We start from the raw sequence: 15,032 nt of genomic DNA on the forward strand, positions 1-15,032 counted from the left end.
TTAATTTCATTAAGTGTCAATACATAAACTTTCACAGACTGGAGAGCAACTGCCATGCCTCATAATGCTAATCTGCCTCCAATATGGCAGACACTGAAATGTTCTGTTCACATCTGGGTGCACGCATGCTGTACTGTGATTTTATAAAGCGTCAATATACCAACTTTCACAGTCTGGAGCACAGCTATACCTGCCACTGCTAATCAGGCTCCAATAAGGCTGACCTGGTACTATTCTGCAAGGTTGGCACACCCTCTAAAGACATGCGACAAGATCTGCATACATCTATACCTGTACCAGTGGATTAGCCTTTACGTGTACAAGTGACAAGAGACATCTGAAACTTTTCCAGGAAAGGAAACCTTATACAAATACACATTAAGCTCTTATAAATCACAGGGTAAAATGTTACAAATATTCAGCAGTTACTTCAGTGGATGGGTATGGATATGGCGGCCATCTTGGTTGTCATGGTAACAAATACTGTTGGGCAATCACACTGACATTCTTTGTGAGGACTGAACAGAAATGTCAGTTTATCATAATCATTAAGCTCCATATGGGTGGTTCAAAATTATTGTTGACCTACAAATATATTTAAGTGGTCAAATTTCTCTCAAAATGTTAGCTTTAAGCTTCACAACAAAAACTTTGTCTGGTTCTTGACCTCTGAGTACATATTTTCCCTAAACACAAGAATATTATCACAGGCAAAGGAAACTAAGACTAAAACGAAGTATTTATCAGATGAAAGATCATTAAACACTGCCCAAGAAAACAGTTTGATTTACTTTTACAGAATTTTTCTAAGCGAGTAAAACATATATGTAGTATTCTAAGGTGACCTGCTGGGATCCAGAGGGTATCACTGACATCACAACAATAATTGTGGCTTGAAATAGTTTATTTCAAGATTCATTTGGTGCATGTGCACTCATGGCTATAAATGTGGATGTATTCTCAATGATGACATCTAGCCGCTTATGTGCACCGCGTGTCAAAATTCTGATGTGGTCAGAAAAGGCCACCGAAAAATTCAATGTTTCAAATGCAGGTCGAAAAATATTCTCAAAAAATAAATCAATGAATTTTACTGTACAGTATTTAATGGTCGTCTATCTGACATATATACTTCATACTAGTGTTTTCTTTCCACTGAACAGCTGTGTTCATAAAATGGGGCAAGAACTCCTGATTTACACAGTTACCTCCCCTGAATATATCATTAACGAAACCACTTCCATGTTGTTAAGCTAGATATAACACAAGTATATGAGTTATTATTTCCCAAGATTCAGATTTCACATGGGAATAAGAAGGCTAAGGAAGAGTATGACATGATCTGAGATTTCTTGACAAAATACATGTGCACATAGCAAAGCAAAACCCACTGCTGCACGCATTTACATTGAAATGTTTGCCTGCTTGCAAAAGCATCGGATTTTTCATACAAGATCTTGCTGCAAGCAAAGCTTTGGTATCATGGCGGAGCAGCTAACCCATTTCTATCTTGTAGGTTAAACAATTTACAGAATCCTTCAATATAAAAATGGAGAGATTCGAAAATATGCATGCACTGTCACAGCTACAGAAATTATGCTCAACACAAAAGCACCATGAATAGAGTAAAAAAAAGAGAAGAGAAAAAACACACATCAGATGGAGTTGGCTTGTGGGTGATTATATTATGTGACCCCAGCCCCTCCCCACTATCGTGCACACACCAAGTAAATGCTGCATCAAATAACTTCACAAAAAAAAAAAAACATCATTTAAATATAACCAGGCCAACTTTCAATAAACTTTATAAATTTGCCTTTCCTAACATTTCCTGCATATCCAGCCACAATGACATTTTAGTCAAGATATTTCGTGCAAAAAAAAAGGGGTAAAAAGTAGTGAATGGCCAAACCAAATTTTGTCACAGTGAAAGTTCCTGAACTGTGATTTTTAAGTCCAGCTTGCACGTACATGAAAGTCGTTCACAAATTCAAGTATGTTCAACCAACTTGTAAGATGGATATACAAAATCCCTTTTACAAAGTTGTATCATACAGCCACAGGTGCACAAGTGATCTTCTCTCCCCAACATCTACATGTTATCCCAGCCCCTTCACTCACACACACACAACAAAAACGCCTACAGTATTTAAGTACTTAGACATGAATACTTTGTACAGCTTTTGACGACCATACATTTCGTAATAAAGCTAATACACAGTCTTACTGTTACGAACAATGTTTAACTTTGACGTAACTTTTGATTCACAAACAGTTCTTTCATATCAAATAGAAAGCTGGCCATCCTCTTCGGCCTGTCTGTGTCCTTACAAGTAAGTAGTCCCTCAACATGAGGGATAGAAGTTGTAGATATTGCAGAGAAAATGTCTCCCAACAAATATTCTACTATTATTAATTATTAATTGCTATTTGGAAACAAGCTGCATGCATACAAATGACTGATTAACATTTTAGTTCTTTTTCTGCACAAGATGGCTTATGTGAATTGTCGGTTATGAACTGCCATACAATAATAAATAGACCTATCCTTTCATCTCTTCATTTACACAAAAAAGCAAATTTAATATTAAAGCAAATTGTAAAGATCAATCAAATTGTGATCATTAGCATACACAAAGAAAGGTAAAAAAAAGAGCAAAAAAATGTCTGGTGCATATAAAATGTTTTACTTTTGAGGGTGATTGTACCTGTTTCAAAGGTCAACAGTTGACTTGTGAATGTAATAAAAAAAAAAAAAATACCAACTTCGGAAATAATTTGGTTTCAAAAGAGTCTATACCCCGTCTGGGATGAACATTTTTTATTTTTTTCCTGATACAGAAGCATAAACTTTCCTGTTTATAAACACAAAAATTTTTGGAGATATTATGCATGTATAATTTACAAGAAAAATACAGAAATGGTTTACAGCTGAAAAAAAAAAATTTCCAAACTCCCTCAGAGCTTGGAACTTAGGCTGATCTTAACAGTATTCCAGATACTGGGTGTAAATGAGGTGACAATGCCAATGCTTGTCATACTTGGGGCCATGACAATAAATCTCTTGATTTGACAACAAAACAATAAAAATTTTGTCACAAAAAAATAAATCACAGTTATTGTGCTGGCCACACTTTCAGTTCGCGTTCGTATGAACACAACTGCTGATTTAATTTGTTTGCATGAAACATCTGGCTGTACATCTCATCTCCATTTTTTTTTTTTTTTCAGGTAAAATTTAATAATTAATATGTTTTAAGTTTGTAACTATAGTAAAGCCCCACAATCATCAAGTGAGCAGCCATATATATTTTGCTATACAAGAGCAAAAGCCAAAGGTTCATTTACAAAGCAAAAACTTAAGAAAAATAAGTTTTTGGAGATCTTGTAGAACACGTTGTGGACTTAGAGGCAGTGACTTGAATCAGGGCTGTTGTGATCCTGCTAATGTACACAATGTCCATGTGAAAAAAAAAAAAAAAAAAAAAAAAAACCAAAAAAAAACAACAATTGGTAAAACTGCCTAAAGACAAATACGCTGCTGAAATTCACAGCATTGCTGAAAACCCCGCACAACACAATCTAGGGTATTTTGATCTTGTAAAGTTTCAGCTTAAAGCCAAGCAGTTCTGTGAGGACAGCTGAAAATGCTGAGAGCAACACAACTTTGGTGGCGTTGTAAACAAACGGATTGGCAGACATTCCAGAGATCTTGAAGGGACTCTCTAACTCCTAAAGGACAGAAATAAAATAACATCAAGATTAAATTTTCTGATTCTTATCATTTGATTTATTTTACATATCTGATTGGTGTTTTACGTCGTACTCAAGAATATTTCACTTATATGACAGTGGCCAGCATTATGGTGGGAGGAAACCAGGCAGAGCTTGGGGGAAATCCACAACCATTCGCACGTTCCTGACACACCTTCCCATGTACAGCTGGAGAGGAAGCCAGCATGAGCTTAAAAAGTCAACTCAAAACGGGGAAGAACTCAAATTGTGGCTGACATATAATACTGTAGTAAAGAATCAATGTACAAATTAAAACTTCCTAGAGAAAACATTTTAATTGTTGCTGTGTTTGAATTTTTGACTTTAGTCTTGAAACCTCTGACAAATATGGGCCCTGTATTTGGGCAAAACAACCTGATTGGTCAAGGGCTGCCAGTAAGGGCCCCTGGAGCTGTAGTGCTGTAATCAATGACAGCAGTCCCATAACTAGTAGAGAAGAGTTACCTACCTTGAGCAGATCTTCAGCTAGTTTCAGCACATTGTTCGCCAGCATCAGCTCTTCCTTTTTGTGAGGTTTCTGCTCCATTTGTAGATACAGGTTAATCTGAAGGTTCAAGTAAAAATTTTTAAAAATTTCAATTGTATGTTATTTTGGTTGTTTCATAAAGATTAATGCAACTGAATGATTGGCTAATTGACTTACTGATTGATAGTTGAATGACTTAACTCCCTAATGGCTAATTGACTGACCAACTGACTGACTCACAGGCTGCAGGTAAATGACTGACTGATTTGCTAAATAATTAACTCTCTTCTAGGCTAAATGACTGACTGACTGACTGAGAGGTTACATGCAGATGACAAACTGTCTGAATGGCAGAATGATTCACCGACCCTCTGTTTCACTGGCTGATGATTTCACTGACTGGATGACTAACTGACTAGCTGACTGAATGATTGATTGGCTGGCTGACTGATTGTGATTGGCTGATTAGTGGACTGACTGCTTGGCTGATTGATTGTGATTGGCTGATTAGTGGACTGATGATTGTGATTGGCTGACTGATTGTGATTGGCTGACTGATTGTGATTGGCTGATTAGTGAACTGACTGATTGTGATTGGCTGACTGATTGTGATTGGCTGATTAGTGGACTGACTGACTGATCAGCAGGCTTAATGACCAATTAGCTGAGTGACTGTGACTGACTGATCTACTCTCAGATTACTCACCTGCTCTGTGATAAGTACAGAGAGGTTGCGATATTTCTTGTTGATCTTCAGCCCCAAGGTCATAAAGCGGAGGAGGTAGACCCCGAGGGCCAGGCACCAGGCGCACAGCTCCCAGTTACACAGAGAATCCAGGAACTTATCAGTGTCCTTCAGTAACTGATAACAATAGACAGCGGCAACTCAGGTAACAGCAGAGACCTGCTCACTTCTCATTCACAAATGTGTTTTATAACAACGGAATGGTTTAATTTCTTGGGGTTATAGATAAGGTGAAATACTCAGCAAATCAAGAACGGACTAGAGAAAAGTAGATATCAAACAGATAATGTTTTAGTCTGATACAACTTCAAAACTGCAAGAAATTGACAAACCTGCAGATGGACATATATAATAATAAATCTTTATTTATTTAAGGTAACTCTGTCAATTTATACAAAACTGTTCTTCTCTAAATTTAGCCTTCACAAACAAAAACAAAATAATACATAGAAACAGTTATACAGTGACAAAGGACAAATATGACCAGCAGGTGAGACAGGGTAGTTGGAGATGGCCCATTACCGATGTGTTCTAGCCCACCTGCTGACTGAAACCCCCTACTCACATGTACAAAGCTCAAACCAAGTGAGTGGGAGACATAGTCCAAAAGCAGATCAGCTGTTGTATTTATTTATTTATATATTTGGTGTTTTACGCCGTACTCAAGAATATTTCACTCATATGACGGTGGCCAGTATTATGGTGGGAGCAAACCGAGCGATCAGCTCTTGTAATGTAAAGAAATGTATGTGTAACTTCAGCTTCAAGCCATATCAACCTCCACATGGTCGTTTCTCCCAGGCTCTGCCCGGTTTCCTTTCACCATAATGCTGGCCGCTGCTGTATGAGTGAAATATTCTTGAGTATGGCGTAAAACATCAATCAAATACATAAATCAAACCATATCTTTATCTCTATCTAACAAGCCTTCTTTTCTTTCTCTCTCGCTCTCTAAGCCCTCAGTGCTGAGCACCAAGTGAAATGAAGTCTTTGGCACGACCTGACCCAGGTTTGATTCCAGGTCTTTCAGCTTTGAGGCAGACTCTTTAATCATTAGTCCACCGAAGCAGTCAGAATGGAAAAAGTTAGGGTGTGCTGCTATGTCAAAAACTCTTGACAAATGGACAAAAAAAAAGAACACATAGGGATGCCATACAACTGATCATTTCTGAATGCCTTTGTCATTATAAGCTTCAAACCACATCTGGTGAAGATTGATCAATTAGTTCTGGAGATATTTTGTGGACAAGGGGATAGTAGGTCATTTTGGGGAGAAGGCTACCCTGAGAAGGTAACCAGCTACCAGACAGGGAACTGACTGAAGTAAAATAGGAGAACTGGTCAATGTACGTGGCTACTTCCTCAATTTTCTACAGGAGCCGTAAGCTGCAGGTAAGCGGTAACAGGCTTCTAACAAACTCCTGCTTAGTGGACTGTGCGCAGTACAAACACCAAGATGTGTCCCCACCCCCAGCCCAGCTCCTCAATACAGACACATACAACTTTACCTGTATACACATCATGGCCAGGTGAATTATGGACAACATGATGTGTCCCCACCCCCAGCTCCTCAATACAGACACATACAACTTTACCTGTATACACATCATGGCCAGGTGAATTATGGACAACATGATGTGTCCCCACCCCCAGCTCCTCAATACAGACACACACAACTTTACCTGTATACACATCATGGCCAGGTGAATTATGGACAACATAAATGCTGATGACACAATCACATCAACCGAGCGCTGGGGACCACGTTTCTGAAACAGACAGCCATTTATTTGATTGGATGGTTGGTGTTTTACAGTGTACGCTAATCACGATTATTAACCTTATTTGATAGCGGCATCGTATATGGGTCGAGGAAACCCCGGTCCTTCACTAGGTACTTGGAGAGCCTTGTGATTTAAGATAAAGCTGCAGCTCAACTAACGAGATGTGGATTTGAACCTGTGACATCATCAGTCACAATAGCAGATCACCTGCCAAAGCTTTTCTCATTATCCTATTTATTATTTTTATCCACAGTTTTGTGTAAATAATAACAAAGTACTTGTGTAGGTCAAAGGTTACTGTACATATTTGCATAATAACAAATACCATATATCAAAGTGTGAAATATCATTGTAATCTGTGAAGAAAAAGCCTTATATTTTTATAGCTCCATGAAAATACTGAAGAAATGCACTGAACCACTGAAGCATGTATGTACATATGCACATTTGTAAGCAATCTGTACTCTTACCTTGAGATAAGAGCGTAAGGAGAGCCACATCTTGATGTTTCTCACTTTATTCAGCCGGAAGTGAGGCATGTCATACTTCTTGGCTCTCCGCGAAGAGGTTAGGTAACAAAAATGTTTGGCATACAGAAGCCTCTGCAAGAAGAATTAAATTAGCATGCGGTTAGCAATCAGTCTCACCAAAACATAAAACACAAATCAAATAAATAAATAAATACAACCTGTTAAGCTTTATTTGAACAAGATCCAAATCTGGGCAAGTTCACACTTCACTAACACAGAAAATTAAAAAAAAAGTTTTTTTTTCCATACAAGGCAACCTTTCTTCACAAAAAATGGTACAAAAAATTTTCCTTAGCATATGTCGAAATGTTCCCTGTGAATGTCAACATCAACGTGTTATGTCAACATCAACGTGTTATGTCAACATCACAGTGTAATGTTAACATAAAGGTGTAATGTAAACATAAAGGCGTCACATCAACATCAAAGTATAATAAATGCATTTCATCCAATTTTTGGGCACCCACCTGTTTGTTACAAAGTGATATCAAACATACACCTCGTAAACATACCTGTTTAAAGGTGCGGTCTGCCACCGAGAGTAAGAAGAAGAAAATCATACTGAGACAAAATCTCTGTAAGATTCCATTAAAGGCAATCAGGTTCAACCTGCAACAAAAAATTGGTCAAGTATTATTAAACAGTTTGGTCAGGTTTGAGTGCACAGTAAAATGAAATGAGCAGCCCGTGTCAAACTATGACATGTCACCAACAGCTACTGGCAGGAGCTGGAACAATACCTGGACACACATCAGCCACTATTTGGACATACATCAACAACTGTTTGAACACAAATCTGGCAACATTTGGACATACATCAACAATGTTTGAACACACATTACCAAGTATTTGGACATATATCAACAACTGTTTGAACACAAATCTGGCAACATTCGGACATACATCAACAACTGTTTGAACACAAATCTGGCAACATTTGGACATACATCAACAACTGTTTGAACACAAATCTGGCAACATTTGGACATACATCAACAATGTTTGAACACAAATCTGGCAACATTCGGACATACATCAACAATGTTTGAACACACATTCCCAAGTATTTGGACATACATCAACAACTGTTCGGACACAAATCTGGCACCATTCGGACATACATCAACAACTGTTTGAACACAAATCTGGCAACATTTGGACATACATCAACAATGTTTGAACACACATTACCAAGTATTTGGACATACATCAACAACTGTTTGAACACAAATCTGGCAACATTTGGACATACATCAACAATGTTTGAACACAAATCTGGCAACACCTGGACATACATCAACAACTGTTTGTTCACATTTGGACCACTGTCTGGACACAAATGGAGAATGGTTTTCAAGCATCATTTGACACACAGACCACTGCTTGGGCACAAACAGACAAATCATATCCACACTTTGCAAAATGGAAATGGTAATATCTAATAGGTTTAAATATAACGTTTTCTTCATATCCTTGTCAAAAATAAACGTATCCTAAAAGGAATAAATCTGCCTAACATATACTGGTTCACATTTAGTTGGTGGAAAGCACACGTTAACTGATGAACTTCATGCCAGACTACGAGAACACCGCTGCCATCTAGTTAAAGCAAGAGAGAACAATGGAAGCAGGTGAATCCAGTAAGCCACCCCACCCAAGCCATTATAATGATACGGGTCAACCAGTCGCTGCACTATCCCCTTCATGCTGAACGCCAAGCGAGGAAGTTACAACTTCCTCTTTTAAGGTCTTAGGTGTGACTCCACCCAGGATTAGCCCTGGATCTACTGCCTCCCGAAGCAGATGCTCTACCAACTGTGCTATCAGGGCCGGTAAACACAAAGGAGGATTCTTGCCTAGTCATTGTAGGTGGAGAAAAGGTCACTCCACAATACATATATTTCCAATTTTTGTTTACATAACAGCTGAAAAGATTAATAATGTTTTTCAACCAAATTCCCACCACTCAGGCAGGCAAGCCTCATGGCGATTTGAAAGAAACGTGAAGAGATTCGCAGTTTTTTTCTGCGCTGATGAACTGTCTGGCATTCAGTGTTTTCGTAAATGTTTTCATGAGCGGACAGTGTCACATACCAGAAAAATCCATAATTATGCGCAGAATTTCGCGCCACCAAATTACTTAAACATGTGTGCAACTGTTGAATTTCATCAGCGAAGCTTTAGGTTTTAGATAAAACAGCAAGCAACATCACATCGGGAGGGCTATAATAGCACTCAACAAGCAATTTAGCTGAAATCCCGTTTGTTCCTAGACTCCCGCTCGAGCATGTCTCATTGTTTACCCAGGTACGATAGGATTACGATTCTCAGCACAGTTTTTATTTTGTCATATTATGAATTTACATTAGCAAAAACTTGATGTACACTCAAATCTGCTGATAAGTTATGCCTGAAGATGTACTTGTGTCACCAATTTAGCCCTTTTTCCCGTGAATATCTTGGTACTGTTACAGAAAAAAAAACAAAAAAAACACAATGGGGGACACCATACCATCACGTTAATTCTGATTTTGCAGTAAATCGATCCACGTAAATTCAAGGGAGCAGTGTAGCTCCTAGTTCACATTAGTGTATATTAAAACACCTGAGCAGGAATAATTACAGCCATGTATTAACCAGACAGAAAGCCCACTAAACACAAGCTAGTGGCCAGCCCTAAGCCTGCCAGTAGTTTGTCTCATATTTCACTTTGCCAGACTCTATCATGTCTGTATCTATTTATTTATTTCATTGATGTTTTAAGCCGTTCTCAAGAATATTTCACTTATACGACGACAGCCAGCATTATGATCAGGAAATCAGGCTCCTCTGCCTGGGGGAAACCCACGACCATCTGCAGGTTGCTGGCAGACCTTCCCACGTACTGTCTGTATCTAAAGACTACAGTAAAAGCTTAAAGCCCTATTGTTAATACTAGTTAATTAAGCCTGATATTAAAGAACCGTGGATTTCACACGATGCCAAGATTGGTGTTAAGATTTAAGCCTGATTAGTCTTAAAACACACTTTTGAAAAGCCTTGCCAACAGTGGTGAGCCAGTGGCATGCCAGTGGTGAGCCAGTGGCATGCTACAGGGAACACTGAGCATGGTCTGTCCATTAATGGCATACATGTACATACCTCCACGGGTTATCCATTATGCTGTAAACGATTGTGACGAGGCCGTGCAGGGAAGTAATATCAAGGTTCGTCTTGCTGAGGTAAGCACGAAATGCCAAGGGAACCAGGCCCATGAGGACCGAGAAGGCTAGGCCAATCAGAATGTAGTCAGAGCTCTCTGCGATGGAGTCCACCTTTTCTATGATGGCCCAGCCGATGTCCAGGGCTGTGAGATCGACTTTCTTACACTCATTGCCTTCCCATATCACACAGCTCACTGTAAACAGAGAACCAGAGTGATTGATTGATTTATTATGTAGAATGTAATACAAGGTGTCACATGGCAAGTACAGAAGTCAGGTGAAACAAAAACTTAATGGGCTTTGTTTTATTCTTATCAAAATGTATTGTTGATTGTTTCATTTGTTTGCTTCATTTATCATGTATAAGTAATCAAAGTTCACCAAGAAGCCAAACACACTTTTGATACTACAGCATATGCATGTTAGCGAAATATTATTGAATAACAATGAATAAAACAGCCATGTTCCTTTATTATCTGAAACGACATAAAATTTCATCCATGACTAACTGGCTCATGTTTCCTGATTATAAGAGTTCAACTGATCATAGAAAAGCGCTTTAAGAGTTGTTTGGAAGGTAGGATGATATCCTACTGGAAAAATTCAAGTTTTAGCACCAAAAATGGTATTTTGTGACATTTGTTTACCTCTACAAATGCACTTATGTGGGTGACATTTTAGGTAAAAAAATATAGCCAGGGTATATACTTTCTTTACTTGATTCTCACTGTCTTACACATTTATTTATTTAACTGATTGGTGTTTTATGCCATACTCTCTCACCATCTTACCTTTATCAGGTTGAGGTGCATTATGGGAATGGGAAGACACGGACACAGTGTTCAGCTGTAATCAGAAAAACATGCGAATACTTAAAAAGTATGAAATCAAACGTATGAAGTGGAGTTCATTGTTTCAGACCAATTTAAAAAATTATACTTAGGAGACTATCCTCAATTCCATTTTCCAAATAAAAGCCATGTAATATGTACGCATATACCTCCCTATCCACCATGACATCCTGCAGGTGAACTAAAGTTTCATTTCTAATATCTAACACTGAATGTTAAATCCAAAGCATTAAGCATTCAGAGTTGGAAAAAAAGATACATTTACTAATGCAGAATGTCAACAAAGTGCTTAAATCGAATTAACCAGCAAACCTAACATGAACATGTTCAATTGCTCCACTTGTATATTTGGTTTTACTTAACATTTAGATGGATGTGTTTTGTTGTCCAATTAGTGTTTAATGCTATACTCCGTATTTTATAACTAAATCGTCTGTGATCAGTCTGTGAGCTTTGTAAAAACGTTACTTAATTCCGTCCCCATCAAAAAACATCAAGATGAAACTAATACTTTTAATAAACTCATTATTAACATTTGAACATTTACACGGTCATGAAAGTCTCAAATATCTGCACATTTTCATGACAATGCCAATATGTTGGAGATGGAAGGAACACAGAAACATTTTTTTAAAGTGTAAAAATATTCAATAATTAGATAAGAACAATGATGGAAGCCCAATAAAATTGTAATTAGATAGGCATTTGATGAGTACAAATAAGCGATGAAGCAAGAAGAAGAAATTTAAATATCGAATTCCAACCATATTTACATTTAGTATGAACTTTCCTAAAATAACCGTTATAAATACGCCGACTGGATTAGTTGAATTTTATTACCTTTACAATGTTACGGTTTGAATACCATTTCCATTCACATAATGTACAAATGTGAAGAACATTATACATGGAAACCGGTTCTTTATATTCACTTGACATTATTAAGTTTGTGTAAATTCTTCACCCAAAGACAGTAACCATTTTAACATGTGATGGCTGAAGAAAAGGTGTTTTAGGTGAAGAGTCAATATTAAACACCATGCCTCACATATGTGCACTCCATTAATAATGTGTAAGGAAATAAAAAATCTTGTATTTAAGCACAATTATTTATTTATTGATTTGATTGCTGTTTTGCCCTACGCAAGAAATTTCTCTTGTACGACTGCGGCCACCGCGTCCATCCACAGGTTCATGGTAGAGTTTCCTGTGTAGGGCCAGACAGGATTTGAACTCACAGCGATGGCACTGGTTAGAGCCTCCTGAGTGATTGTCCTATGCTAGTATTCTAACACCTCAGCCCCCTGTCAGTTTGATGATGTGCTGCATGAATCTTAACACACACGAAAGCTTGAATTTTAAATGGTGCAACTTTTACAACAGAAGTACGTTTAGGTATAAAGTGTAACTGATAAAAGTGTCCACTTTCCAAGATGTTGAAAGTGGTAAATCTTGATCTCAGAAAAGCATGCTATGAATATTTAGTAATCTAGAAAGACTTTCTGTCTTCTTAGATTTGAGATCTGTTTCATTCATCCCAGCTCAGCTTTCTGTAATACAGATCTGCACTGATGCATTCACAAATCTGGAACTGACTGTATTGTCTTTAAAATGTCAAACTTTGTACATTGTACTCTATAGAAACAGCTTTTTTTTGAATAGAAAGTATATGTTAATTAACTCTGACTTAATACTACCTTGTTGTTTGTAAACAAGGTACATGTACATGTACCCCAACTCCTCAACCTTTTCACGTATGTAAGAGCAACTTTCAGTGCAATTTATGCACATTTCTAATTTGGTTTTGGACACAAAACTACACTGGCCAATGGCGGGCCTTCACAAAAGTATAAATTTAACACACAAGTGACACAATAATACCTTCAGAATATGCTTGAATAAACACCTTTCTCACATGCGAAAAGGTTGAAGAATTACAGTACTGCTAAGTCACTATTAACAGGAATCATGTACCTGGTATATCGACAGCTGTCAACTGCGCAGACAGCAAAGATAAAATGTCAGTAAATAGATAGATTGAATACTGATTCAGGTCAGTAAATGTAATGATTCAGACTGTTTAACATGAAAGCAAAACTGGCAAAATGGTCAACTGATCTCAAAGACAGAAGCACCTATCCCTGTACATTAACTGTGACAAGGCCAGCTGCACAAGTACAGTACAAATCTTTCTACATACTTTATTCTAAAAAAAACAGACCCCTAGATCACAAAACGATACCAGAGTTAAGTCAAAATTTCACATCACTTAAAACTTGTTATTTCTGATGTAAAAAAAAAAGTCAAACTTTTGCTGGGCATGTGTAAATTCTGAATAAGTTATTGCAAAACAAATTTCAATTAAAATAACAGAAAGGAAAATTCCAAATTTAATGATTAAAATTTTGACTTAAGTATAAAATCCCCTTGTGCTCCAAGGGCCTGGGTGTTAACAGGGTAATAGGAGAGTCAAATCAGCAAGGTAAAGAGTGTACAAGATCAGTGTTAAGTCTTGTCCTCACAGTGTCATTTCTACATTTATTTTTAAGTATGGGATGGCACACAGAATGTAATAAAAACTTTGCGATAACACTTCTGCGTGCAAATTATTAAACAAAACAAGATGGTTCTTATATACTGCTAGATAGTCATGAACTTATAGTATTGCGTGGATTCAATAATAATAATAATAATAATAATAATGATGAAATTATCACCTTGTAATTGTAAAAGATTTAACAAGCTTTCTCAAAGATCCCACCAAGTGGGACGATTGCTAGAAAAATCCTTTACATTTATATGATGATGCCTCGACTTCATTATTATTAATAGATGGCAATTACTATTTTTATTCAATTTAAATTCTCCACAAAAGGTAACAGAAGTGTCTGGCTACTCAGGCAATGCCATAAAAGCTATGTACTGTATATCTGTTGAAAGTATAGCCTAAATGTATGTTGTGCAGACTAGTATGAAAAGCTAAAGACATAACTATACCGCAGACACCATGGTGGTACTTTTGTTCCATTGGACCAATTTGCCAAGTCACAGTTCAGACACCGAGTGCTGGCTATATCTACAGATAAGCCAACTCTATATTAAACTGAGGTAGCTGCCTTCCAGGTTCATGTTGTTGGATGCAGCCATTGCTCACATTGCTGAAAGGATCTGCGAGAACAATTGTTATTCTCTCCCTTTAACAAAACGTAACCTCCCTAAACTTATTTATGAATTTGAATTCATGCCCTGAATTCCTTACACGAATCCAACTACATACACAAAATGTTGCAGGATGTGCCTAAGTTTTTCTTGCAGGTCTAAAAAGTTATCTGTAAGAAAAACTATTATTATCTCCCTTTACCAAAACTTTACTTCTCTCCAAAATTTCTTCCGCCTTCTAAATTTATGCCCGACTAAGTCCAACTATCTTATTATAATGTTGCAGGATGCATTTAAGTTTTTCTCTGTGGCTGAATCTTATCTGCAAAAAAATTATTATCTCCCTACACCAAAACTTAAATTCTCTCCCAATTTATTCATTCTCTTGAATTCATGACCAAAATTGCTTATACGAATCCCCCTACAGAAAACTCAGCACCATGGGAACAAGACTTAAGAGAGCAGTGTTCACCAAAGTGACATTTCTTTTCAAATCCAT

General features: G+C 37.3%; 1 protein-coding gene across 1 annotated transcript in view; it reads right to left on the reverse strand.

The window, feature by feature from the left end:
- Positions 1–3,571: 3,571 nt before the first annotated feature.
- LOC135463958 (protein PHTF2-like) overlaps positions 3,572–15,032 on the reverse strand; it is a 56,275-nt gene continuing 44,814 nt past the window's right edge. The window contains 8 exon segments of the mRNA XM_064741429.1: positions 3,572–3,732; positions 4,244–4,339; positions 4,968–5,123; positions 6,689–6,775; positions 7,261–7,392; positions 7,833–7,929; positions 10,462–10,717; positions 11,315–11,369. Of these exon segments, the coding sequence (XP_064597499.1) occupies positions 3,583–3,732; positions 4,244–4,339; positions 4,968–5,123; positions 6,689–6,775; positions 7,261–7,392; positions 7,833–7,929; positions 10,462–10,717; positions 11,315–11,369 (1,029 nt within the window). The 3' untranslated portion in view covers positions 3,572–3,582.

This window comes from Liolophura sinensis, chromosome 3 (assembly GCF_032854445.1).
Source record: "Liolophura sinensis isolate JHLJ2023 chromosome 3, CUHK_Ljap_v2, whole genome shotgun sequence".
NCBI lineage: Eukaryota > Metazoa > Mollusca > Polyplacophora > Chitonida > Chitonidae > Liolophura > Liolophura sinensis.